At 34.5% G+C, this 24668-nt stretch overlaps 1 protein-coding gene across 3 annotated transcripts in view; it reads right to left on the reverse strand.

Moving 5' to 3' along the window:
* SOS2 (SOS Ras/Rho guanine nucleotide exchange factor 2) overlaps nt 1–24668 on the reverse strand; it is an 81416-nt gene that overhangs the window by 12596 nt on the left and 44152 nt on the right. For all 3 annotated transcript variants that reach the window (XR_012378981.1, XM_073895177.1, XM_025870094.2), the window contains 11 exons: nt 21543–21670; nt 20383–21038; nt 19914–19995; nt 16638–16760; nt 15084–15187; nt 12493–12715; nt 9452–9571; nt 9134–9296; nt 5394–5511; nt 4198–4370; nt 1384–1500 (listed from right to left, as the gene is read on the reverse strand). Coding sequence is in view for 2 of the 3 variants with exons in the window: in XM_073895177.1 (XP_073751278.1) it covers nt 1384–1500; nt 4198–4370; nt 5394–5511; nt 9134–9296; nt 9452–9571; nt 12493–12715; nt 15084–15187; nt 16638–16760; nt 19914–19995; nt 20383–21038; nt 21543–21670 (2007 nt within the window). In the remaining variant the exon portion in view is untranslated. The remainder of the gene's footprint in view (nt 1–1383; nt 1501–4197; nt 4371–5393; nt 5512–9133; nt 9297–9451; nt 9572–12492; nt 12716–15083; nt 15188–16637; nt 16761–19913; nt 19996–20382; nt 21039–21542; nt 21671–24668) is intronic.

Consider the following 24668-nt stretch of genomic DNA (forward strand, 5'->3'; position numbering starts at 1 on the left):
AATGCTACCTATTAATTCTTAGCATATAGTTAAGAGAGTACAATAAAATCCCAATCTGCAAACAGCCTGTAACATTCTATAGAACACTTTGGGATTTGATTGGCTTAATTTTAAGATGGACTTGAATACAAGTAAACCTCTTTTCATACTGCAGAAATAAAATTCTTGAAAATCTGTGTGAAAACTTGTTCCTCTCCAAACACTTGAACCTAATCTTCTTCAAATCATTGGTATCAATTTTACATGTATTTGCTGTGGACATAAGATACACAACATATTATGTTAGGTGCATCAAGAAAAACAAAAGACCTTTTTTTTTCCTTCCTAACAGTAAATGACCAACCTCCACAATGGTACTTTCAAGTTTTTGGAGAAAACTGCTATTGTCTCCCACCCTCCACCTCCACACCCCCTTTTAAACTCTCACAGTGGTAACCTAATGAAAAAGCATGGAACTCAGATTCAGATAACTTGAGGTAAAATCTCCAGTGTGCTGATATCTAGCTTTGCAGCCAAGAAGAGTTATTTAACAACTTTGAGCCTCAGTTTTCTTTGTAAAGTGAGAGTATGATCTATATCATATAATTGTTGTAGAGATGAGATAACATCTTGCTGCTTGGCTCAAAGTAGTTTTTTTTTTTTTTTTAAGATTTTATTTATTTGACAGAGAGAGAGAGAGACAGCTAGAGAGGGAACACAAGCAGGGGGAGTGGGAGAGGGAGAAGCAGGCTCCTGGCTGTGCAGGGAGCCTGACGTGGGGCTCGATCCCAGGACCCTGGGATTATGACCTGAGCCGAAGGCAGACGCTTAATGACTGAGCCACCCAGGCTCCCCAAAGCAGGTGTGTTATAAGTGTTTTTAACTCCTCCCACATCTTGCTTTCTGTCCAACTACTTAGAACTGGTCTTCCCCTACTTCTGTTGCCACTGCAAACCCAAGAATAACTCGAGAACTGCAGCAGCAAATTTTAGCGTGAAGTTATTCCAGTGGCGACCACGGACTATGGTGCTCTAATGACAGGAGTCATGGTCGGGCCAGAAGAACCATGATACACCTGCTCATTCCTTTTTCCTGGTCTTTTCATTTCCTGGTCATTTACAGCTCTCACTTTCTCACAACTTTCCCCCTTATACTAGGAAGGCTTAAAAACTGACAGATAAAGAAGTCCTACAAAGATAAAAGATAAACCAGATTTTATCAAAAGGCTAATAATAACATTGCCTCCCACAGTATATATCACTTTAGAAACAGAATAGTACTGCAAAACAAAGGACTGAAAAATAGCCAATCAAATAAATCAGAATTTTAATGGTAATATGTTACTAAACACTGAAGATAATATTGTTTTAAAAAACAATTTTTCCTAAATTGTAATGAACTTACAAATCGAGGTGGCTGTTTGCAGTTTCGGGGTTCAATTTCTAGTGACTTGTTGAACAGATAATCTGTAAACTCCTTTTCAGAAGCACTTCCCATGGGGTTAAGGTTTTCAAAGAACCTCTGGAATTAGACAAATCTCCGTAAGTACATGTTTTAGATCTTATGGGAACATGTATTTCAGCAGTTTAAAATAAAAAAAATATATATATCAATAAATTAAGGGATTGTAATGTCTGAGAGTTCACAAGAACTGCTGATTCTAATCTCTCTACTTTCAAATAAAGTTGTACAATTTCTACAGGAGTTGTATATTCTAGTCTTCATTTTCTATTAAGAAGATGGACAGATTTTCATTTATTACCATATTAATGGCTCAGTATCCCTCAGTTAACATTTTTCCTACTCATTTTAACAAGATGAATATCACCAGTAAGCTATCAAAAGTGTTTAGAACAGAATTATAGTTATAATTCACAGTGAGACTTTTTTTTTTAAAGATTTTATTTTTAAGTAATCTCTACACCCAATGTGGGGCTTGAACTTACAACCCCGAGATCGAGAGTCACATGCTCCATCAACTGAACCAGCCAGGTATCCCACAATGACACTTTTGATAATCAGAAAAAAACCAGAGATAAGATGGATTAAGTTCTATTCAAAAGTAATTTCAAGAACAATTATAAACTTATCTGTGCTAACCTCTAGTAAAATAACCTTTCTGTCTTTATGGAAAAAAAATTTTCTAAGCTCATATTTAAGTTTTTAGATAGAAAATTTAGATGATTTAGCAAAGGGTAAAAAGAAATATAAATAGTAATCTCACCAACCAGAGATCTGTTAACATTTTACTCTTAGAATATTGTTCCAATGTTTTTACTGTGTGAATATATGCATATATATGTATCTTCATTTTTGTTTTTTTTCAATTTTGTAACATTATTTTTAACCTTTTTTTGTTTATAACTCAATATTTTTCTACGTGGTTTACTTATTTTATAAATACAAACTTTAGCTCTACAGTCTTTAATCATATGGATGTTCCAGAATTTATTTCACCAATCTCTACATTGGCAGTTTTCCACAGCAGTGCTTTCTACTTCTTTGTATTACAATAAGAATAATTATTATTAACTCCCCGTGCATAAATTTTTCTATACATTTATGATTATTTCCTCAGAAAAATTCCTTAGAAGCAAATTATTGGATTTAACTTTATTTAATTTTGAAGTGGTTTAAGAAGCATATATAAAAGTAAGTACTGGGTTTTTGCTTTAACAGTAGGCAAAATGAGCTTCAAAATTTCTAATATAAAATTCTCCCACTTTTCAGGCGTTCTGCCAATGTCAAGAAAATTGTATTACTCCTTTAACAATATTGAAACAGCTTGTTCTTATACTCAGGTTAGCCAAATTAAATCATATGAACCAACAGTAATTTAAAGACTTTTGTAAAGTTATAATAGCAGTATTCTTGATTTTCTCATCCTTTGCTCTATTTTTTAATACTATTTATTAACTTGGTTAACTATGGCTTGAAAGTGAATGCCCTCACACCCCCATAAAGCATCATTTAATGCTTTAAATGATGGTAGAAGGTCTAGAACAGATCACAAAAACCTATTAGAAGTTACTGAGATATGAATGTTAAAAGTACTATTTCAAATATACCCAACTATAATTTAACATGATTTCTTGTAAAATACATTACAAACCTTAATCTGAGCTTCAAGAGTGTATTTCTTTAGACCTATGAAGTTCAATATCACAGAGGGCTGGCCCCATGATGAGGGAAGAGAATGAAATACGGGACCACCAGCAGCTTGTCACCATTTTCTTTAGAGCTGTCTACATTTTCATAATGGTGTAGTTTAGGTCATTCTTTCTTAGGACTTTAGGGTATTTTGTTTTGAGCTGGGAACAAAGAATAGCTACCATCTTACAATTTAGGAGGTGGGAGTCATGGTGGCCATTTTCACATAATATGCCTGACCTGCACACTAAGCCTGAAAGTTGAGCACAATTTTTAATGTGACAGGGAACTTATTCTGATAGCTACTATATGTTCTGAATTTCAATATAACACAAAATTCATTTAACATAAACACAGTATCATCATTTACTATAACTTAGAAGGTATCGCATATTTTACAGTACCACAGAATCAATGTTATAAACTACTGCTCAAAATAGAATATCAATTGATAGAATGTTAAAAAAATTTTTGCTAAGCATATATATATATATATACACACACACACATACACACACACACACATATAAAACCAATCTCTTCCCCTATTTAAACCCAGTGTTCTTATGAAGAAATTAATTACTTAATGTTACACTGGCACATGTAAAATATCTAAAATGGCTAACAACCAATGACAGTACCAGTAGTGGATTTTCTTTTTACTACATGGACATCAGAGAGTTTCATTCCATTTTGTCATACATTTTTTGAAAGTATTACTTGAACCAGTTGTACAAAGAAGCAATACTCTCAAGAAAAAAGTACCTAATAATATATATTTTTTTAAGATTTTATTTTTAAGTAATCTCTACACCCAACATGGGGCTCAAGCTTACAACCCTGAGAACAAGAGTCATATGCTCTCCTGAGTACCTAGTAATATTCATAACTGCAAACTGTTAGCACAGAATATCTAATATTTACCACTTCTATCCAATGATTAATTATTAACTTAGTATATTATTTTTATAGTAAAGTAAGTAGCATAATGTGCGGTTATGGTATTTCTTACAGATGGCAGAGGATTTAACATGTTCTCTTTTAAAGATAAGCAAAGAAAATATTTACCCTCATTTCTGGTTCTATCCGTAAACAGTAAGGTTGATTCTGATACTGCTGAATTTCTCCCGTAATTTCAGCTACTTTCCTCCTCTTACTGAAATTGATTAAATCTTTCCCTTTCTTTTTTAAAAAATCATTATTCCCTTCTTCAGTTTTCAGAATATTTGTTAAATATATTCCTAGTAAAAAAGAGTATTTGAAGAAAAGTTATAAAATCTGTTACTTAATCAATCATTTGAAAAAACAACTGATCTAGTAAAGTTGAAAGATATCCTATAATCCAGCAATTCTACCCCTAAAATGTTGATAAGTCTCTGATAGGCTTATTAATTAATTTTACATTAGGAATTTTTTTTAACATTTAAAGAATTTAAAATAAAAAGAAAATTAGGGTTTAGGAAAGGCTTAATTTATTCCTTAGACTAACAGCCTAAAATAAAAGGGAGGATTCATTCATAAAGTCTAAGTTATGTGTTAAATCTGTTCTAACCATTTTAGTACTTGATTATAAATATTTAATGCCAGTGATCTTAAATAACAATCAATAAATTAATTTTAAGCCAATTCTGGTGATGAGACCATAGATTTATAAATTCTGTTTTCCCAAAGCCCATAATTTGGATAGAAAAAGAATTATTCCTCACTCTGGGACAGTAAGAAAGTTTTTAGCCCCTTTTTCATATGTAATTAGGGATTCATTTAAATCAGTGGCTCTCAACTGGGGGCAATTTTGTTCCTTAGGGAATATCTGGGTTGTCTGGCAACATTTTTGGTTAACACAACCAGTGGGGTGTGTGTGTGTGTGTGTGTGTGTGTGTGTGTGTGTGTGTGAACAGAGGCATGCATAATTGAATGTTCAAAATTCCTATGTTGAAATCCTAATGCCCGATGTGATAGTATTAGGAGATGGGACCCTTGGGAGGTGCTTAAATCCCGAGGGTGGAGCCCTTATGAATGGAATTAGTACTCTTATAAAAGACCCCACAGAGCTCCTTACAACAACTCTATGAGATAATTATAACCTCTATTTTAAAGATAAGGAAACAGAGACTTTAAAGTTTTATTTATCAATATAATACAGCTAATAAAAGTAGATATGCTCAGATATAAAAATCAGGACAATCTGCCTTTAAAGGCTGGTCTCTTTTGGCTACAACAAATTACCTCAAAATATAAATATAAATCTATATTCAGTAACTTACCAAAAAAAGGCACACAAGGTGGATTGATTGACTTAAGTTTTACTAGGTATTTTTTAAAGTGATCTTGACTTAATTCCACAGCTTCATCCAAAATTCTCCTTTTTCTTTCCTGCAATGCCTTTAAAATATATAAATTGAGTATAACTTGTCTTTTTACAATTCAATCACATCTTATGAACACAGGGCTTGGAATTTTATAAAATTTTGCAAATATTTGAAAAATAATTTTTTAAGTTAAAGATGAGTACTATCCCTTTCTGTACTTGCCTGAAATGATTTACCTATAAATATAAAACTTAAAAACTTAGTTTTTTTCTAATATAAATTAGAGGATTAAGCAATAAAAAATTCTTCCTCAGGATCTTATTAGTTATAATTCTGATTAGCCAGAGTTTCAAATTATAGCTATAAGAGAGTAATATAATCCTAAAGCATTCGAATATTTTTCCACTGAAAGGTCTTTTGAGGCTAAAGGTAAGGTTTTGGTAAAGAGGAGAACGCTGTGGGAGGGAGAGAAAAATTGAACAAAAATTTAGTAAACCAAATAAGCAGAATCATTTCTTTCATATTTCATTATTACATCTTTTGTTATAAATTAATTACTTTATTTTTAACCTGGTTAAGTATACACACACACACAAATCCACAGCACACATTGCCCTTGATAGAAAACTGTCCAATGTATTTCCTTTAAGGAAAAAGCAAAGGTGATTGATTACATCCTAACTTTTATTTAGTACTCTACAGAAGTCCTAACTAGCATGAACAAGAAAAATAAAGAAAATCAAAGAAAAATTATCAGTATTCACAGAGGATATAATTGTCTGTGGAAAAAAACAATAAATCTACAATATGGAGTGTTAATGAGAGATTTTAGCAATGTTGCTGGATATAAAACCAGTAGGCAAAGATGAACTGCATTTCTAGGTATCATCAATAAAGATCTTAAAAAAATATTCTAATATAAATCTAACAAAAGAGGTTATGAGATCATCATCAAGAAAACCATTAAACTTTATTAAATGAGTAAATAAAGGGAGAGATATACCTGTTCATGGTTTGGAAGACTCACTGTAAACCTGTCAGTTCTCTACCAACTGAACCAATGCAATTTATAGAACCAATGCAATTCCTATCAAACTTTCAATAAATGTATGGAAGCAACTGCCTAGCCATGTGGAACAAAACATGAAATTAGACTCCAGCCTCACTCCATACTCCAAACTTATTTCCAGCTGGATTAAGGACTGAACGTGAAAGACAAAACATTAAGATAATAGAGAAAGATCGGTTAAATAAGACACCAAACAGCACAAATAACAAGACAAAACAGACACGTTTGACTACATTAAGAACTTTTGTCCATAAAAGACAGAAAAAAAGGTGAAAAGAGAAGCTTCAACCTGGGAAGAGACACTTAACAACACACGTAACTGACAAAGGATTAAAATCCAGAGTGTAAGATAACTCATAGAGATTCAAAAGAAAAACTCAACAATTAAAAAGACAAAAAAATTTTTTATAAGAAATACAAAGAACCAATAAACATTTATTTTTACTTTTTTAAAAGATTTTATTTATTTATTTGACAGAGAGAGACAGTGAGAGAGGGAACACAACAGGGGGAGTGGGAGAGGGAGAAGCAGGCTCCCCACCAAGCAGGGAGCCTGATGCGGGGCTCGATCCCAGGACCCTGGGATCATGACCTGAGCCGAAGGCAGACACTGAATGACTGAGCCACCCAGGCGCCCCAGGAACCAATAAACATTTAGAAAGAGGTTCAAATTCATTAGAAATCAGGGTTTTTGTTTTTTTAAAGATTTTATTTATTTATTTGACAGAGAGCGAGCGAGCACAATGAGGGGGAGCAGGAAAGGGGGATGCAGGCTCCCCGTTGAGCAGGGGGCCCAATATGGGGCCCGATCCCAGAACCCTGGGATCATGACCTGAGCCAAAGGCAGACGCTTAAACCTACTGAGCCACCCAGGTGCCCCAGAAATCAGGGGTGGTTTATAAACCAAAACCACAAGATTGGAAAATGAAAAGAACTGACAATATCAAGTACTGGTAAGAATGTAAAATAACTAGAACTCATACATTTCTGGTGGGAGTATAAACTGGTACAATTATTTGGGAAAACAATCTGGCATTATCTAGTAAAGCTGAAGATATCCATATCCTATTATCTAGTAATTCTACTTCTAGGAAAATAACTTAGAGAAATTTGTGCACTAGGATATATGTAGAAAATGTTCATGGTACTCTTACTGATAATAGCCCCACACTGGAAGCAGTCCAAATGGCCATTAACTAGTAAATAAATAAATTTTGGTAAGTTTATTCTTATAATATGATATAGCTATGAAAAATAATGAACTATAGCAGTAAGAAGCAACCTGGATGAATTTTAGGAAGATAATGTTAAGTGAAAAAAGTCTCTGAAGAATTATATTCATATATAATTAAGAAACGTGCAAAATGAAATAGTACATTGTTTAGAGATACAAATAAGTAAAACTATAGAAAAAAGTAGAGTAATAAGCACAAAATTCATGGTAGTTGAAGGGGTGAGGATGGAGATGGAATTGGGAGGAGTTCTTAAACTGGATACCAGGTATACAGGTGTTCTTTGTATTTTTATTCTTTTTGCCTTGTACATATTTTAAAAATATTGTTCTGTACCCAATATTTTAAGAAACCAAAACTTAACCTCTCAAAATAAACACACTACTTCAAAGTTTTCAAAATCAAAATTAAAAGTATTAATCTATTAAATAGATTAATATTTGGCAATATTCAACTGTTAATATCCTTCATATATAAAAAGTTCATACAAATCAATACAATGCAAACACTCAAATAGAAAAATACACACACAAAAGCAGTCTTCCTTCCACTCCCTTCTCATCATAACCCACCGAAAGAACCAATGTTAAGAAAAGAGTATGTATCTTTTCACACTCTTTTCAATGCTCGTGCAATTCCACTAACAGGTTTAGGGTTTGTTCTGTTTTTATGTTACATAAAAAGGAAATCATATTATATTCATTATTCTGAAGTTTTTTATGGCTTTTCCCCTAAAATATCACAAATATTATTTTAAGACAATACACATAGATCCTATTCACTTTTTTTCTATAGCTGAACAATATTCTACACTATAGGTGTAGAACAGCATATTCAGTCATTCTATTCAAGGACATACAGGTTGTTTCTAGTTTTCTGCTACTACAATTAATACTGCAGAGACAACGTCTTTGTACATTAACTTTATAGTCTGGTACTTTTATTTCTGGGCCCAAGAGTATATTTATTTTAATTTTAACATATACTTTCTGTATCTTTTGAATTTTCTACAACCAACACTTAACATATACTATTGTATAATTAAAAAAAAACAATTTTAAATTTTAGAAAGACTTCTCTCCATGTTACACCTTCTTTGACTATATGGTGATTAATTTCTATATTTATATTTAAAATATCATTTATTTGAAACAATCAATCAGTGTGCCATTGGAAAAATCCAACTGAAACTTCATAACTTTAGGTAAACATATTGAGTCACAAGTCCCATATTCTTTGATGAATCCAAGGCATACTAGTGTATTCTGAGGGATTTAAGGGAATAAGATGATTTGTAAAGAATTTACTGAAAAAGATTGGTGGTAGAAGGAATTTCTTTTACCATCAATTGTATCTCCCCCCCAAAAGATGACATATTTAAGCCTAAAACTTACCTCAAAAGTATGGTCTAGTCTGTATACTGACACTGAATTTACTGCACTGACTATCTCCAATACACCATTGAAATTATTCAAATCTTGAAAAACTTGCAGAATTTCTATAATTCTACTTAGTATTGCCACCCGTTCCTCAAAATTTTCTGCTTCCACAATGCACCTAAACAAAACAAAACAAAAAATTCATGGCTTAAAAAGCAATTTCCTCACCTCACATAGAAAAGAATAAATATATTTTTAGTGAGAATTTAAGCTTATAGATGACTTAATATTATAATTATTAAGAAATCATAAGACAGAAAGGTAAACACTTACTTTTCAAACCATAGGGTGAGATTTGTGGTATGGCGAATCATTTTTAATAAATTTGGAGAATTTATTTCTTTATCTTCTTTGGTCCATACACTCCCTACTAGTTCAGAAGGTTGGACTTTCCTGTGGAATAAAAAATCATGCAACTTAACCTACAAAAGATTAGTATCAAAATTATGTAAAGATTTTCTAACACTTAGTAAGATAAAGACAACCCAAAAGATAAGTGGAGAAACACATGAACAGGTTTAAATCACAGAGGATTGGACCCAATAATCACATAAACACACAAAAATATTTTGTCTCTTATTCAGGGAGAAGAACATTAAACCACAATGAAATCCCATTTTACTCCTGTCAGACTAATAAAAGTCTAATAATACCAAATGGGTAAAGATGTGCAGGCTCTCTCCAACACTGATATGCAAGTAAAACTGAAACAACCACTTTGTAAAGCAATTTAGCAATATCTCATAATACTGAAGATATACAAACTAAATCACCCCACAAATCTATCTAGATATATACACTAGATACACCACCAGGTTATAAGAAAACATTTATAAGAATACTCAGTGAAGCAGTCATTATTTGCAAGACTGAAAAATCACAAACAACCTAGAGGCTGGATAAATTATGGAGCATTCATATAATGGAACATCACAGTAATTAAAATAAGCAAACTAGAGCTGTATTCATCAACTTGAACAAATGCCAGAAACAACTTAAGTGCAAAACATGTTGCAGAATGATACGAAAGTTCAACTGTTTTAATATCTGCAAAACAATGCCATATATTATCAATATGTGTGTATAAATTATAAAGATATACATAAGAATAATAAACACTAAATACAGGAATAGTGGTTATTGGGAGAAAAAAGAATAGAATTGGGAAGAATTAGTCAAAGGATTTCAGTTGTATTTGTAAGGCTTTTGCTGTTCATGGGCCCTCCTTATATAATTTTCTACATTTTTTTAAATACCTGAATTATTCAATAAGAAATTAGAAGAGCAGGTTAAATTATTGTATATAGTGAGCCAGGATTATGTAATTTTAAAAACTGACCAGTGTCCTAAGGACTTGGCTACTAATTAAAAAAAAGTTTTTAATCAGTAGATTTGAATACAAATGGGTACTTGTGAACAGTTTTTAAAATAAGTTTTCTTAAGTGGTTCTATAGTTTCACTAGAAATTTAGTTTACAAACAGTGTCAATGTTTTACATATGTTCCTCTTCTTCCATAATACACATATCACTTAACAAAGGTATTTTCTGTTCTGAAAGCAGGTCCACATTGAGTTAAGTGTTTTTTCTGATGTCCACTCCTAGAACAGTCACTCAATAAGGAAAAACGTGATTCAATACTATTTGTTTTTTATCTCAAGTAGCAAGTCCCTTCATTCTTACTTTTCACAAATCCCATAATATAAACAAAAACCACCTGAACTTCCAAATTATTTAAAATACAACATGACACTCTGAATTAGATGTTGACAACTGCTGACGTGTATGCTAAATTCTGAATGGCACAGCCAAGGCAAACCAGAGGCCCAACTCTAAAGAAAGGCAAGTTTTTTTAATCTCTGCTTCCTTCCTACATTTTCCATTAGCACTAAACTTTGTATATTCTTTCTTTTCCCTTAAAAAAAAAATTGGCTCTGCCAATCAAGATAACTTCTTAAAGGTATTTGTATTTTAGAAGGGGTTCCTGAATGCAGAGAAGTTTTTGATGGAATAGTAGTGGTGGGAGGTCATTTTTTGACAGAGGGGGCTGTTACCTGCAAGGCCTGTACTCTTCATAAGAGCCTGGGTTGTAAATGAAAAAAGAAAGCTTAAATTAGGAAGGAGAAGACAGAATGGGGCTAATGCACTGGGAAAGGACAGTGGTTTAAAAAAAGATGACAGAGGACAAAGCTGATAAAGCAAGCTGAAAGGAGAGAGGACTGCAGTTAGAAAGAAATGAGATGCTTGAACTAGTAACTTTGAAATAAGAACGATTTGGAGTGGTAACAAGATTTAAAGTATGACCATGAGAGGTGTCTGATTTGGAGTGGAGAATGACATTGGAAGTCATGAAACCATAAAACTATAAAGGTTAGGTTGGGAATGGGTGATCTGCTCTGCATGGATATAGGGTAATGGCAGGAAATGTTTTACACGTAAAGACAGATGATGGGATACGGATAAATGTAAATAGCCAAGCATATTTTTTTTTTTAAGATTTTATTTACTTGAGAAAGAGAGAAAGAGAGAGACAGAGACAGTGAGAGAGAGCACGCACAGAGGCAGAGGGAGAGGGAGAAACAGACCCCCCACTGAGCAGGGAGCCTGATGTGGGACTCAATTCCAGGACCCTGGGATCACAATCTGCGCCGAAGGCAGACACCCAACTGACTGAGCCACCCAGGCACCCCTAGCCAAGCACATTTCTAATGAATCTCATAAATGAAAGAAAATGGTTCAGAAGTTTTAAGTACGGTTCATCATCACACTACTTCAGAAATAACTTTTCTTTAAAGTTATCTTGACTTCAAATAGCTAAAGTATTTAAGACTCCTTTAAAAAAAAATCTTCATTTTTCTAAGAATTTTGTTATTCCTTTGCCTAGCAAACCTAACCCAGTCAAGCTCCAAATTAAATTTTTGATTATGTAGAATCTAAAAAAAAATAAAGAAGAAAGCTTGTCTTACTCAGTATTCTATTTACTCAGCTGCCTTCAAGAGGCTACCATCCAACTCAAACTAAAACAATCTGAGAAAGTATTAGGAGGAGGAGGTGGGTGATTGCCTCAAAAGTGGCATTAGTGTCTACCACTCGTCATGTGAAGGACTGCTAGTACCTAATTTAGGCCTAAATAGCAATAAAAGACTTTTACCTCTAGAACAGATTGTAGTTAAAGACTGTGCTATGAGCTTTCCTCTGAGCCCACAAGAATAAATGAGGCACTTTTAAGCACTCATAAATAATTTGCAAAATGTTCTGAAAACAGAGGTATGGTTTAAGATTCTTGAAAACAGAGCAGCAAATAAACATTGTCTACCTGTAGAGATCAGATTCCAAAAGTGTCAGCTGACGTGCAATTTCTATTGGATGAAGTGTCATGAGATCAAATGTTTCAAACTGTCCTGCTCTGCTGATATGCCATTCAATTGGTGGAGGTGGACTTTCAAAGGTAATATTATGGCTTATTCCATTTGCCTGAGCTTGTTTCTTTCTCTTGATGATCTTAGCAATTGACTCTACCCATTTCTTCATAGCTTTCCCTAGAAAAGAACACAAACAAAAATACCTTTTACTTGACAGACATAACTGCAAATCTTCGTATAATCTTTAATCTTTATCCAGCTTCAACAATTACCAACTTATGGCCAATTTTTGTTTCACATTACCCCACTCATGCCCTTCTTCCACTCCCTATGTTATTCTGAAAGAAATATAAGAGGGGTGCTTGGCTGGCTCAGTCAGAAGAGCGTGCGACTTTTGATCCTGGAGCTGTGAGTTTGAGCACCATGTTGGGTGTACAGAATACTTAAATAAATAAACCTGAAACAAATATGTTATATTATTTCATTCATATTTAAGTATAAAAATTAAAGACTTTTTAAAATAACAATACCATTATCATATGTAAAAATGACAATAACTTCTTAAAATCATCAAATAGCTAATTAGTGCTCTTTCCCTGATTCTCTCATAAATGTTTTCTAACAATTGGTCTGTTTGAAATAGGGTCTGAACAAGTTCTACAAATTGCACTCAGTCAATGTCTCGAGTCTCCTTTAATCTACAGGCTCTCCTTTTCTTATTTTTGCTTGCAACAGACTTGTTAAAATGGAATCATTTGCCTTGTGGTATTTCCCAAGTCTGAATTTTTCCAATTCTGTCCCTGTGGTTTCATTTGCATTGTTTCTCTGTCCTCTGTTTTTTCTGTAAATCAGACACATACAGACATGATCTGATTCAGGATCAATTTTTTGATATGAATACGTGCAAGAATATTTCCAACAGCAGGCATATAATGTCCAGTTACTTCTTTGTAATATTACTAGGGAGTTGAAAAATAGTAATATTCTATCATTCCTTCTTCATTTATTAGTTAAAATACATTTATAAAAAGAAACTTTCCCTCAGAGCCCCCGGGTGGCTCAGTCAGTTAAGCAGCCAACTCTTGATTTCCACACAGGTCATGATCTCAGGGTCCTGGGATGGAGCTCCATATAGGGCTCCGCACTCAGTGGGGAGTCTGCTTCAGGATTTTCTCTCTCTGCCCTTCCCCCACCACTTGCTCTCTCTCTAATAAATAAGTCTTAAAAAAAAAAACCAACTTTCCTTCATCAACTATTTGGTTATGCTGCAATATAACTTATTTAAGAAAGACTTTTAGACATTAACATAACCATTTACTTGCTCTATCCTAATACATATGTGTATTTTAGAAGTTTCTTAGATCATATATAGTCTAGCATCTTCATTAAGAATATAATGTAAAAAATTATTGTGGTATCATAAACAATTTCAAGGCAAACATAATAAAAATGTATCTTAAACATCTCAAAGTTGAAGCAAAGGAATCATATTCTCTATTTTAAGTAAAATTCCCCTTAAGTAAGAACAAGTAGGAGATGAGATAAGCTAGGCTCAAAGTATTCTTAATTAATGCCTTATCCTGTCAGATAAATGTTCTTGATTCAATAATATACATTTGTTTAAATGTTCACGGCCTAGACTTTCATTTTATGGGCTGTGTGCTAAAATTTTAGGTAGGAAACTCCTATCTTTCAGGTGCTAAAAATACACCAAAAACTTTTGGAAGAGAAGCAAATATTATTTTTAAAGATCTTATTTATTTATTTTAGAGAGAGATAGAGAGAGAGCATGAACAGGGGAAGGGGGAGAGGGAGAGAGAGAATCTCAAGCAGACTCTCTGCTGAGCTGAGCACCGAGCCTGATGCCGGTGAGATCTCATAACCCTGAGATCATGACCTGAGCCAAAATCAAGAGTTGGATTCTTAACCGACAGAGTCACCCAGGTGCCCTGAAGTAAATATTATTTTTAAAAGTTGTTAACCATTCAAAACTGAAGAATAAGATTAAGGAGAATAAGAAAACAGATACTACTGCACATATATTTAATTAGTTGAAAGAATGGCAACCTTAAAATGAGATAAAATTTTAAATGTATTAAGTTTATTAAAGAAGACTTATGACTTCTTTTGAAAAAAGATTCTCCTAAAAAGCTTGAAAAGGCGGGCGCCTGGGTGGCTCAGTTGGTTAAGCGACTGCCTTTGGCTCAGGTCATGATCCTGGAGTCCCAGGATCAAGTCCCACATCAGGCTCCGTGCTCAGCAGGGAGTCTGCTTCTCCCTCTGACCCTCCTCCCTCTCGTGTTGTCTCTCATTCTCTCTCAAATAAATAAATAAAATCTTAAAAAAAAAAAACACTTGAAAAGGCAAGGTTCCAAGACTTCAGGTGGTTTTAACATATGTGAGCTCCTTCGAGTCTATAAACCAAACATACCAAATGTTATTTTAGCTGTTTAAAAATAAACAGTTTAGCTTCTTAGAAGTCACACAAATTTAAAAATAAATTCATGCGCAATGTAAGATTCAATCAAACCTTTAAATAATATACCTCTTACACTTGAAATGAAGGATTCTAGTCTTTCAAGCAACTCCAAATCTCTTTCAAAGTCATAAAAATGGTGTTCAACCCAGTGCCGAAACACATTTAAGATCCTGAAAAAATGTAAAGAAACACATTTTAGTGAAACCTAAGCATTCAGTTATACTTCTTTCACTCTTCTAATACCATGGTAACAACTTTATATACAAGGGCCAATATAACACTCAGAGTCTCTAATTTGTATTTAATTAAAACCTAAGCGCTTTAATGATGTGAAACAGGTCTTCAGATTAATTTATTGCTTTAAAATTATACTTTAGGGGCACCTGGGTGGCTCAGTTAAGCGTTGGACTCTTAATTTCAGTTCAGGTCATGATCTCAGGGTCATGGGATCAAGCCAGTGTCGGGCTCCACGCTCAGTGCTGAGTCTGCTTATCTCCCTCTCCCTCCGCATCTTCCCCCACGTGTGTGTGCACTCTCTCTCTTTCTAAAATAAATAAATAAATCTTAAAAAGAAGTTTAATCTGAGTGTGGGGGAGTACAAATGCACTGTAGCTAGTACAAAAAAATTACTCCATTACTGCTGATGGGGTAAATAAGATCATCTTTTAATTAAAAAAAACTTTTTAAAGTATCATCCTCTTATACAAAGAATGACATGTTAAAAGTTTTGGCTGAGAAACATATAGCTGGGAGCTCTATCATTCCAGTAAAACTGCATTTATTTGTGGCAATTATCCTGGAAAATAAGTAACATACTCAGTTCCAAAGTTGCAATTTATTAGTTGACAATAATCAAGGCACCTTCATATTTACAAGGAAAAAATATTTAGATCATGTAGAACTAGGGACTGTAAAGAAGACTAATCAAAGGAGCCTCCAATTTTCAATGCTCAGTGGTAAGAAAAAAAAACAACACTGACTTAGGAAGTCAGACAGATACGGGTTTGAAGCCTATCCTGCTGCTCACTTTGTACGACTGATCTCAAATTACTCTATCTTGCTAAGTTTCACTTTCCTCAGATATAAAGTAGTAACTGCTGTCAGAATGAAATAAAAATGATAAAACACTTAGGCATAAAGTAAGTACCTAACAACTAGCAGCTGCTATTATCAAATACATTTTTAGAAATTACTGATTTTTTAGATGAATGAATGTCTATATATTTTGTGAGAGAATAGTAGGGTAAGAGCTAAAAATTCCATAAATATTACAAACTATGAAAAAGCCCAGGATTACTAGATGATCACAAAGGCGGAGGGAGAGGCAAGGTTGACAGTAGGCACACTCACATGAAATTTTACAATTTTTACTTAATAGGGACCCTGGTCTGTAAGCACAGTATATCACATGCCAGAGGTATCTGATGCAAATAACACAGTATATTTTAATAATTAAATTTCTTCAGGGCATTTAAGAGTAACTTCACATAGAACTTTGGAAATTTAACTACTATGAAGTCTAACAACAATACCTCTATCTTAATTAAGAGATAACTTATATGTGCTAACTATATAATGAAAATTGAATGGTACATAAAAAACATAACATTAAGGCCAAACCTAAGTTGTACTGGTTGGACATATTCCTTGCGAAACCTTTTAAGGTCTGCACTGATTGGCTGTTCGCCTTTCTCTACAGCCAATTTATCTGCTTCAGTAGGTTCTGGCTCTGGAATTTCAAATCTAAGAAGAAAAAAAAAGGAAAGTGAGAGAAATTTTTTGTTGTTCATACACAAATGGAAAGGATTTCAAAGACAACAGAAAAATTATTTTAATTAAACAACCTTCTTTCCTACCATTTATGTGAAAAGTGCAATTACTGATAAACTTCCCTTTAAAGTTACATACTGGGTGCCTGGGTGGCTCGGTCGTTAAGCGTCTGCCTTCAGCTCGGGTCATGATCCCAGGGACCTAGGGTCAAGCCCCACGTCGGGCTCCCTGCTCGGAGGGGAGCCTGCTTCTCCCTCTCTCTCCGCCCCTCTCCTCACTTGTTCTCTTATTCTCTCTCTCAAATAAAATCTTTAAAAACAATTTTTTTAAAGTGTTACATACTGTAAGAAACTGCCCTCCAGCTTTACAGTAGGAAGGTTTAATATTCTTACTTTTATCAAAAAAAGTAATAACTAGCACTGATCTATAGAAAAGGTCAATGGAAAAGATCAATCTATATAAAAAAACAGTCTGGTGGCGCCTGGGTGGCTCAGTCAGTTAAGCGTCTGCCTTCAGCTTGGGTCATGATCACAGGGTCCTGGGATTGAGCCCTGCGTCAGGCTCTAGGCTCAGTGGGGAGTCTGCTTCTACCTCTGCCTTTGCCACTCCCCCCACTTGTGCTCTTTCTGTCTCTCTCTCAAATAAATAAATAAAATCTTTTAAAAAATAATTAAAATTTGAAAAAAAACATAAAATCTGTAAGGAGTATATCCTCCTTAACATAACAGACGGCATATTTAATAATCTGTCCTTAATATTTATTTTATTAAAATGAAAGTAGACATAAACTTCCTTAAATGAGTATAAATACAAGAGAAGCCTCCAACTGAATTTTAAACAATATTTAAAGAACAGAAAGTGGGTAAGGTAACAATCAAAGCTAAAACAAAAAAAAGAAATCTTGCCCAATCATAGGAAAAATAGCTAAAATATAAGTCTTAGAAATGTGCTTTCCTTATTTTGGACACTGACATGCAACTGAGTAGATCTTCATAGCATATTACAGTGATTCAGTCTGGTAAACTTAGTTTCATAGTACAACATAATGACACAGATCAAAATAAAATTCTGGTACTAAATTTTTTAAATGTGAAACAAAAATTTTTTTTAAAGATTTTATTTATTTATTTGACAGAGAGAGACACAAGGAGAGAGGGAACACAAGCAGGGGGAGTGGGAGAGGGAAAAGCAGGCTTCCCACTGAGCAGGGAGCCTGACGGGGGGCTTGATCCTAGGACCCCGGATCACACCCTGAGCGGAAGGCAAAACACTTAACGACTGAGCCACCCAGGTGCCCCTAAATGTGAAACAAAATTATTTTGGAGCCCAGATACTATCTAAAAAAGAAAAATTCAATCCAAAATTTAATTTTTAAAAACTAATCATAATAAAGGAACTGTTAAATTTTTTAGGTATAATAATCAGATTGTGATTATGGTTTTTTTTTTTTTTAAGATTTTATTTATTTATTTGACAGAGAGACACACAGCAAGAGCAGGAACACAAGCAGGGGAAGTGGGAGAGGGAGAAGCAGGCTTCCCACCGAGCAGGGAGCCCAATGAGGGGCTCAATGATCATGACCTGAGCCAAAGGCAGACGCTTAACGACTGAGCCACCCAGGGGCCCCTGTGATTATGTTTTTAATAGGAATACTTACCTTTGAAATACAAATGAAAATATTTAGAGATAAAATATATTGTTTAGGATTTATTTCAAAATAATCCTGAGGTTAGGGTGTTGCAGTAGGGAAACAGATGAAACATAGGCTGGTCATTACAGAAGCTGGATGATGGCTTACTATACCCTTCTATTTACTCTTTTATAGGTCTTGAAATTTTCCTTAATAAAAAGTCTGTTTAAAAGTGACAAGTAGGGCACCTGGGTGGCTCAGTCGGTTAAGCATCTGCCTTCAGCTCAGGTCATGATCCCAGAGTCCTGGGATCCAGTTCCGCATCGGGCTCTCTCCTCAGCGGGGAGTCGGCTTCTCCCTCTCTCTCTACCCCACCCCCTGCTCGTGCTCTCTCTCTCTTTCTCAAATAAATAAAATCTTTAAAAAAAATTTAAAAAGTGCTCCGAAGGCAGCCACACACTCCAGCACCCAGGCTTGGTGTCGCCCTCCCGTCTGTCCTCCCGGGGCGGTGGGGTGGGGTGGGGTGGGGGGGTGGAGCGGCTTTCTGGGGGCGGGTCCTAAAACGGCGCCTTCATGTAGCGCGCCTGGACCACCCCCCCCCCCCCCCCGACCCCTCCTGTAGAGTGGGTGAAAGCGGGCAGAATCGCTCTGCCACTGGCAAGAACAGAATTTTCCCATAGCCTTCGTCTGTGTCCTCCTCTTCATTATGTCTTGATTTCCCCGATGCACCCCAGAGCCGGCTGCAGCACTGGCTCTCGGAGCTCGAAAAGCCCTTTAAGGGTCCTCAGAGAGAACTGCCCTGCGCTCCGGTCAATGCCCAGGAAGTGGGTTCCGTTGGCAGGGATTATTTTAAACTGCTACCATCAATTCACACGACATCCGACACCCAGCAGGCCAGGCTGCGCCGTGCCCGCCAGAGGCGAAACAGGCCAATTCTTGCTGTGTCCTGCCTCCTCTGCTCAGTTATATCTGGGGCCATGCACCTGCTGCTCCCTCTGCCTGGAACACTTTGACCCAGAGCATTATGTGGCTGACTCGTTGTTTCTCAAGTCTCAGTTCAAAGGTCACTTCCTTGGAGAGGCCTTCCCTGACCACCCATGCTAGCATATCAACCTACTTTTTTATTCCCTTATCACTATAAAAAAAATCATCTTGTTCATCCAAAAAATAATTTAAAAAATTTAAAAAAGTGACAAGTAAAAAAGTCTCTTTTAAGGAAGTATTGTTTTATTGCACAAAAAAATCATTAAAATACATATTCAAAATTGGGTCTTTCTGATTACCACTATAAATATTGCTAAGATCTGGAGAGACCTGTTATAAACAGAGATTTTAATGAGCACACTGAAGAGAACAGTAATAGTACTAATTTAATGCCAAGTAAATTATGTTCAAAAACAACCTGAATACATGCTATGTAGTCACCACTTTGCAAGGAACAAAATAGTTAACTTTTTATGAAATGGTAATGGAAGTAAAATAAATATTTTTCTTACCGTTCAATCAGTAAGCTTAGCAATTCCTGTGGTTTACAAAATGAACGGTATGTAGTAAGAAAAGTACGAACAAAATTGGGATCTGAAAAGATAGAGTATAAAACAGGTTGTATGTTCAATTTATTCAGTTTCATTAATTCAAAGTAGCATATTTTGGAGGCCTTCCTTTTTCTTTTTTCTGGTTCCTCCCACCATGGTCTTCCTGTCAATCATGGTATTTCTTGATAAATGAGGATTGTTTTCTGATTCAAGATTCATACAATTTTTATGAATATTTAATAATTAATGAAGCCTACAATATTATATCTTAGGGATATTTAATTAGTTATTTATTCCTTTTGATTCTGTAGAATTCTTTTTATATTTCAGAGGCAATCTATTTTTTCCATGCCTCAAGCATTTTTGAACATCCCTGAAAACCTTTAGATTCTCAGCTCTATGTTAAGCCCTTGCAATGAGTTTCACATACCTGCGTACATATGGTATGTTAACCTTTCAATTAATTTCACTACAGTTCCTCCTTTAATAATGGGGATTCCACTTCTACTTTGCAGGCTGTCTTCAAAAACAATGTTTTCCTCAGAGTCTTTTATCACAAAACGATACACTTCAGGACTTGGTAATCTCAATGGTTGCTCATTTTCTTCTTTCAGTAACACTGAATCTAGCATTCGATCTAGTGTACTACGATAGTGAAGAGAAATAAGTGCGGCCATCCAATTATTTTTCTCTTCAGCAGACCTAGCAGCAAATATTATGCTGTTTTCATCTTTGGATACCAACTCAAAAGCATGTCTGCACTCACAAGTATCTTCTTTATCACATATTTGTATTTTCCTCATGACAAATTTTTCTTTTAATCTGTATTCTGCACTACTATAACCTGGAAGGCGTGACTGACTATGATTGGGCTTACAGCTGATCATTAAGCCATCAAAGAGAAAAATATGTCGTTCATGTTTAGCACCAATTCGTGTCAATGGACCTTCCATAATGAATTCATTACAACACTGTCCAATATCTTTGCCTTCCCATCCGTCTATGTTTTTCTGAATCTCATTCATTTTTTTAATAGCCAGATGCTTGCTTCTTAACTGACGATTATAAAAAGGGCAAACAGGATCCCTAAAAAAAAATAAAATAAAAAAATAAAGAAATTTAGCTTTTTCAATGGCTAAGCAACCCAAATTTCTTTAATTGTAGACTACCTCAAATCAAGTGACAATATTATAAATAACCAAACACCAGATTTTGCACACAGCATTTACTTTCTTCTACTAACTTTGCCACAACTGATGCATGCCTCAATTTCATTACTGTGAAAGAGAAGTACTAGAGAAACTCTGTATTTCATTCCAAATGCCATATGAACTAAAATTACAAAGAATCCTAAATTTCTTGTATAACATATAATTATTAGATTTATCTTTTAAGTTTTTATTAAATATATCTTAACAATAAGATAATGCCGATTTTCCACAACCAAAAGACCAAAAGAAAAACGTAAAACAAAAGTATAACTTTCAAGAATGCAAGTTATCACTACAAATAACACTTCTTTAGAAAATGAGGCATCAGATATAAATGAAATATGCAGAAGCATTCATATTTTCAACAGTATGCAATTACCCAGGTCGGCGTCTAGGTGAATACTGCTTGTAAATTCGGTCCATACTACCTTGGAGATTCATAAGAGCAGTAATAGCTTGGTTCAAACATTCTCTGTCTTCCTGCTCTTCACTACATGCTTTCAATTGCTGAGAAAAGCAAACAAAAATTAAACCTGCATTGCTTAATTCTTTCCCTTTCTTGTAGTTAAAGAGGAAACAGCAACAACTATTACGTAAAACTCTAAATGAATTTAAATATACTTAATAAATCAGTTGTAATTTTATTCAGGTATACCTGATCTCTCAAAACCAACTCTCTTTCTACATATGTAAATATAATACAGATATAAAGCACTACTGCCACAGCAATCAGGAAAAAAAGCAACTGTGAACACCATTTGGACATTTTTCAGATACATAAAAATAGTTTAAAATATGTAAAACATGAAGCTTATGTTGTTTTTGTTAATAATTACAAATGAGATAAACACACAAATTATTTCATATTCTCTAATGATTAAGTTCTTAAGTTTCAGAAATGCCTAAAAGCTTGTATATCTTTGCTATACAATATCATCAAGTATGCTAACTTTGGCACCCCAATCCATCATAAACTTTTCTGAAAACAGCACCTGTGAGATTCAACTGATATTTTTTACAACATAAAATTCAACCATTGTAGTAAGTATCAAGAAGCCATGAAAGTTAATATTCTATCTCATTAACCCTTAAAATAAGGCTTATAAATTCACATTAATTCTAACAACTCTGGCTCTACTGGATTTATCCAAAAATTTTTCTTCTATCTCACTCTCAAAGTGGAAGAAAGTTTAGCTTATGATAAATAATTCAGATTGGATGATGCTCCAATGTTCAATTTGACAGAAGAAGTCAAAGTGGAGAATTATATAGATATTACATACAGATTATACAGATACAAAAATACATTTATGCAAGAACATGGAAAACTTATAATCACTTCTTTCTGAAAATTTTTTTCCTTCTCAAAATTGTTAAAAATTTAAGTCTATTTTATGATTTTAAACCACCTTACTAGAAATTCTGTGATCAATTTTTCTAATATTCCAAGAACAGTCTGAGAACTATTTAGCAATGATTCCCATTCCTTAGCAAGGAACTGAATAATAAAAACTGTTTGAGTTCCAAGTCCATTATTTTTTTTTTAGCTTATTTATTTTTTAGTAATTTGTACAGCCAACATGGAACTTAATCTCACCACCCCGAGATTAAAAGTTGCATGTTCTTCTGACTGAGCCAGTCAGGCTTCCCTAGGTCCATTACTTTTCATGTATATATCCTAGAAATTATTCTCTAGAACACAGAGCCATCTGATATTTTTTGAGATACATGTAGAAGTCTTGCTATCACAAGATCAGCAATTTAATAATTTAAGTGACTATCATTAAAATCTAATCTCTAGATTATGAAATAAAAAATTGAAAGGATGAAGGGAAAACAGGCAAAATACCAAAAGAAGTTTGGAAAAGTATCAGTGCTTGGTCATTCTGACTTCAAAAGGTGAAAATTACTGGCAAAATCACTTATTTTGCTGCTTTAAAGATTTCTTACAAAAATTCTTCTCAGCTCTACTCTAAAATATTTTCCTAGTAAATGTGGATATTGATGATATAAAATGCTTAACTATAGGTTTTTTTCTTACTACTTTTGTTGATCCAAATTTCAAATTATTTTTAATAATAAGATTCTACCAAAATGAGAACTGCTTTTGTTTTTTGTTTTGTTTTGTTTTTAGAGAGAGAGAGAGAGAGCATGCATGAGAACAGGGGTGGAGGAGAGAGGGAGACAGAGAATCTTAAGCAGGCTCCAAGCCCAGGGCAGAGCCTGACACGGGGCCTGATCTCACAACCCTGAGATCATAACCTGAGTCAATATAGAGAGTCAGATACTTAACCAACTGAGCCACCCAGGCTCTCTGAGAGCTGCTTTTTTATTTCGGTGTATGAGGATACTAAATTTCTACATCTATTTGGTCTTTTTTTTTTTTTTTAAGATTTTATTTATTTATTTGAGAGAGAGAGAATGAGAGAGAGCACGAGAGGGAAGAGGGTCTGAGGGAGAAGCAGGCTCCCCGCCGAGCAGGGAGCCCGATGTGGGACTCGATCCCGGGACTCCAGGATCATGACCTGAGCCGAAGGCAGTCGCTTAACCAACTGAGCCACCCAGGCGCCCAGTCTATTTGGTCTTAAGACTGCTCAAACTGTTACACATAAATGGCCATGTCATTTCTAAATATCCATGTTACAGTTAAAGGCTGTCAAGGAGTGAGGAAAAAAAGGTATTTAAAGGATATTTCAGGATACTTCAAGCATAGGATTTCCTAGTGATCAAAGCAGATAAAGCAGTGGCTCTGCCATAATCTTAGTCTACTAATTTGCTAAACATTTCCTGAATTTTAATAATCAGTGAGATTTAATAAACATCAAATAAATATCCAGCTGTCTACAGACATTTGAAAGAATGTATTCTAAACATCTTATATTGACATAGAAATTACCATACTGAACTACTTGCAAATAAGCCATGCTCCTTCACATCTCTATGGCTTTCCACATATCTGCCTCTGGCCCTCCTTCTCCACCTGGTGAATGAGCCTCTATGGCAGCTCAAACGCCTCTTTCTCTATGAAACTTTTCCCCTTCTCTCCCTTAAATTTTTTCTTTTGAAATAATATCAAATTTATACAAGAGTTAAAAAATGCAAATAATTCCTGTATACCACGAGTCACCAACTTTAAACATTTTGCTACATAGGCGTCATTAGTCCATGTGTGAGTATATGTGCACCGTTTTTTCCCCTGAACTATTTGAGAGTAGTTTGTGATGCTATCCCCTTTCGGTTCATTGCTAAGGAAGAAGAACCACTGCTAAATAGTTTTGAGATTGTTTTTGGAATATGAGGAAAGCTCAAGTGATACACAAATTACGCTCAAATAGTATCATTCCCCTTCACTCCTTTAATACGTCAGCAGTGCATCTTAGAGCACAGATACTCTTTCACGGTATAGTGATCAATTTCAAGAGATTTAACATTGATGAAATTCTATTATCTAATTTTGTGCATATCCAATTTTGTCAAATGTCCCAGTAATGTCCTTTAGAGTAAT

This window comes from Callorhinus ursinus, unplaced genomic scaffold, assembly GCF_003265705.2.
Source record: "Callorhinus ursinus isolate GAN/ISIS: 27379988/994484 unplaced genomic scaffold, GSC_fseal_2.0 scaffold8, whole genome shotgun sequence".
Lineage (NCBI taxonomy): Eukaryota > Metazoa > Chordata > Mammalia > Carnivora > Otariidae > Callorhinus > Callorhinus ursinus.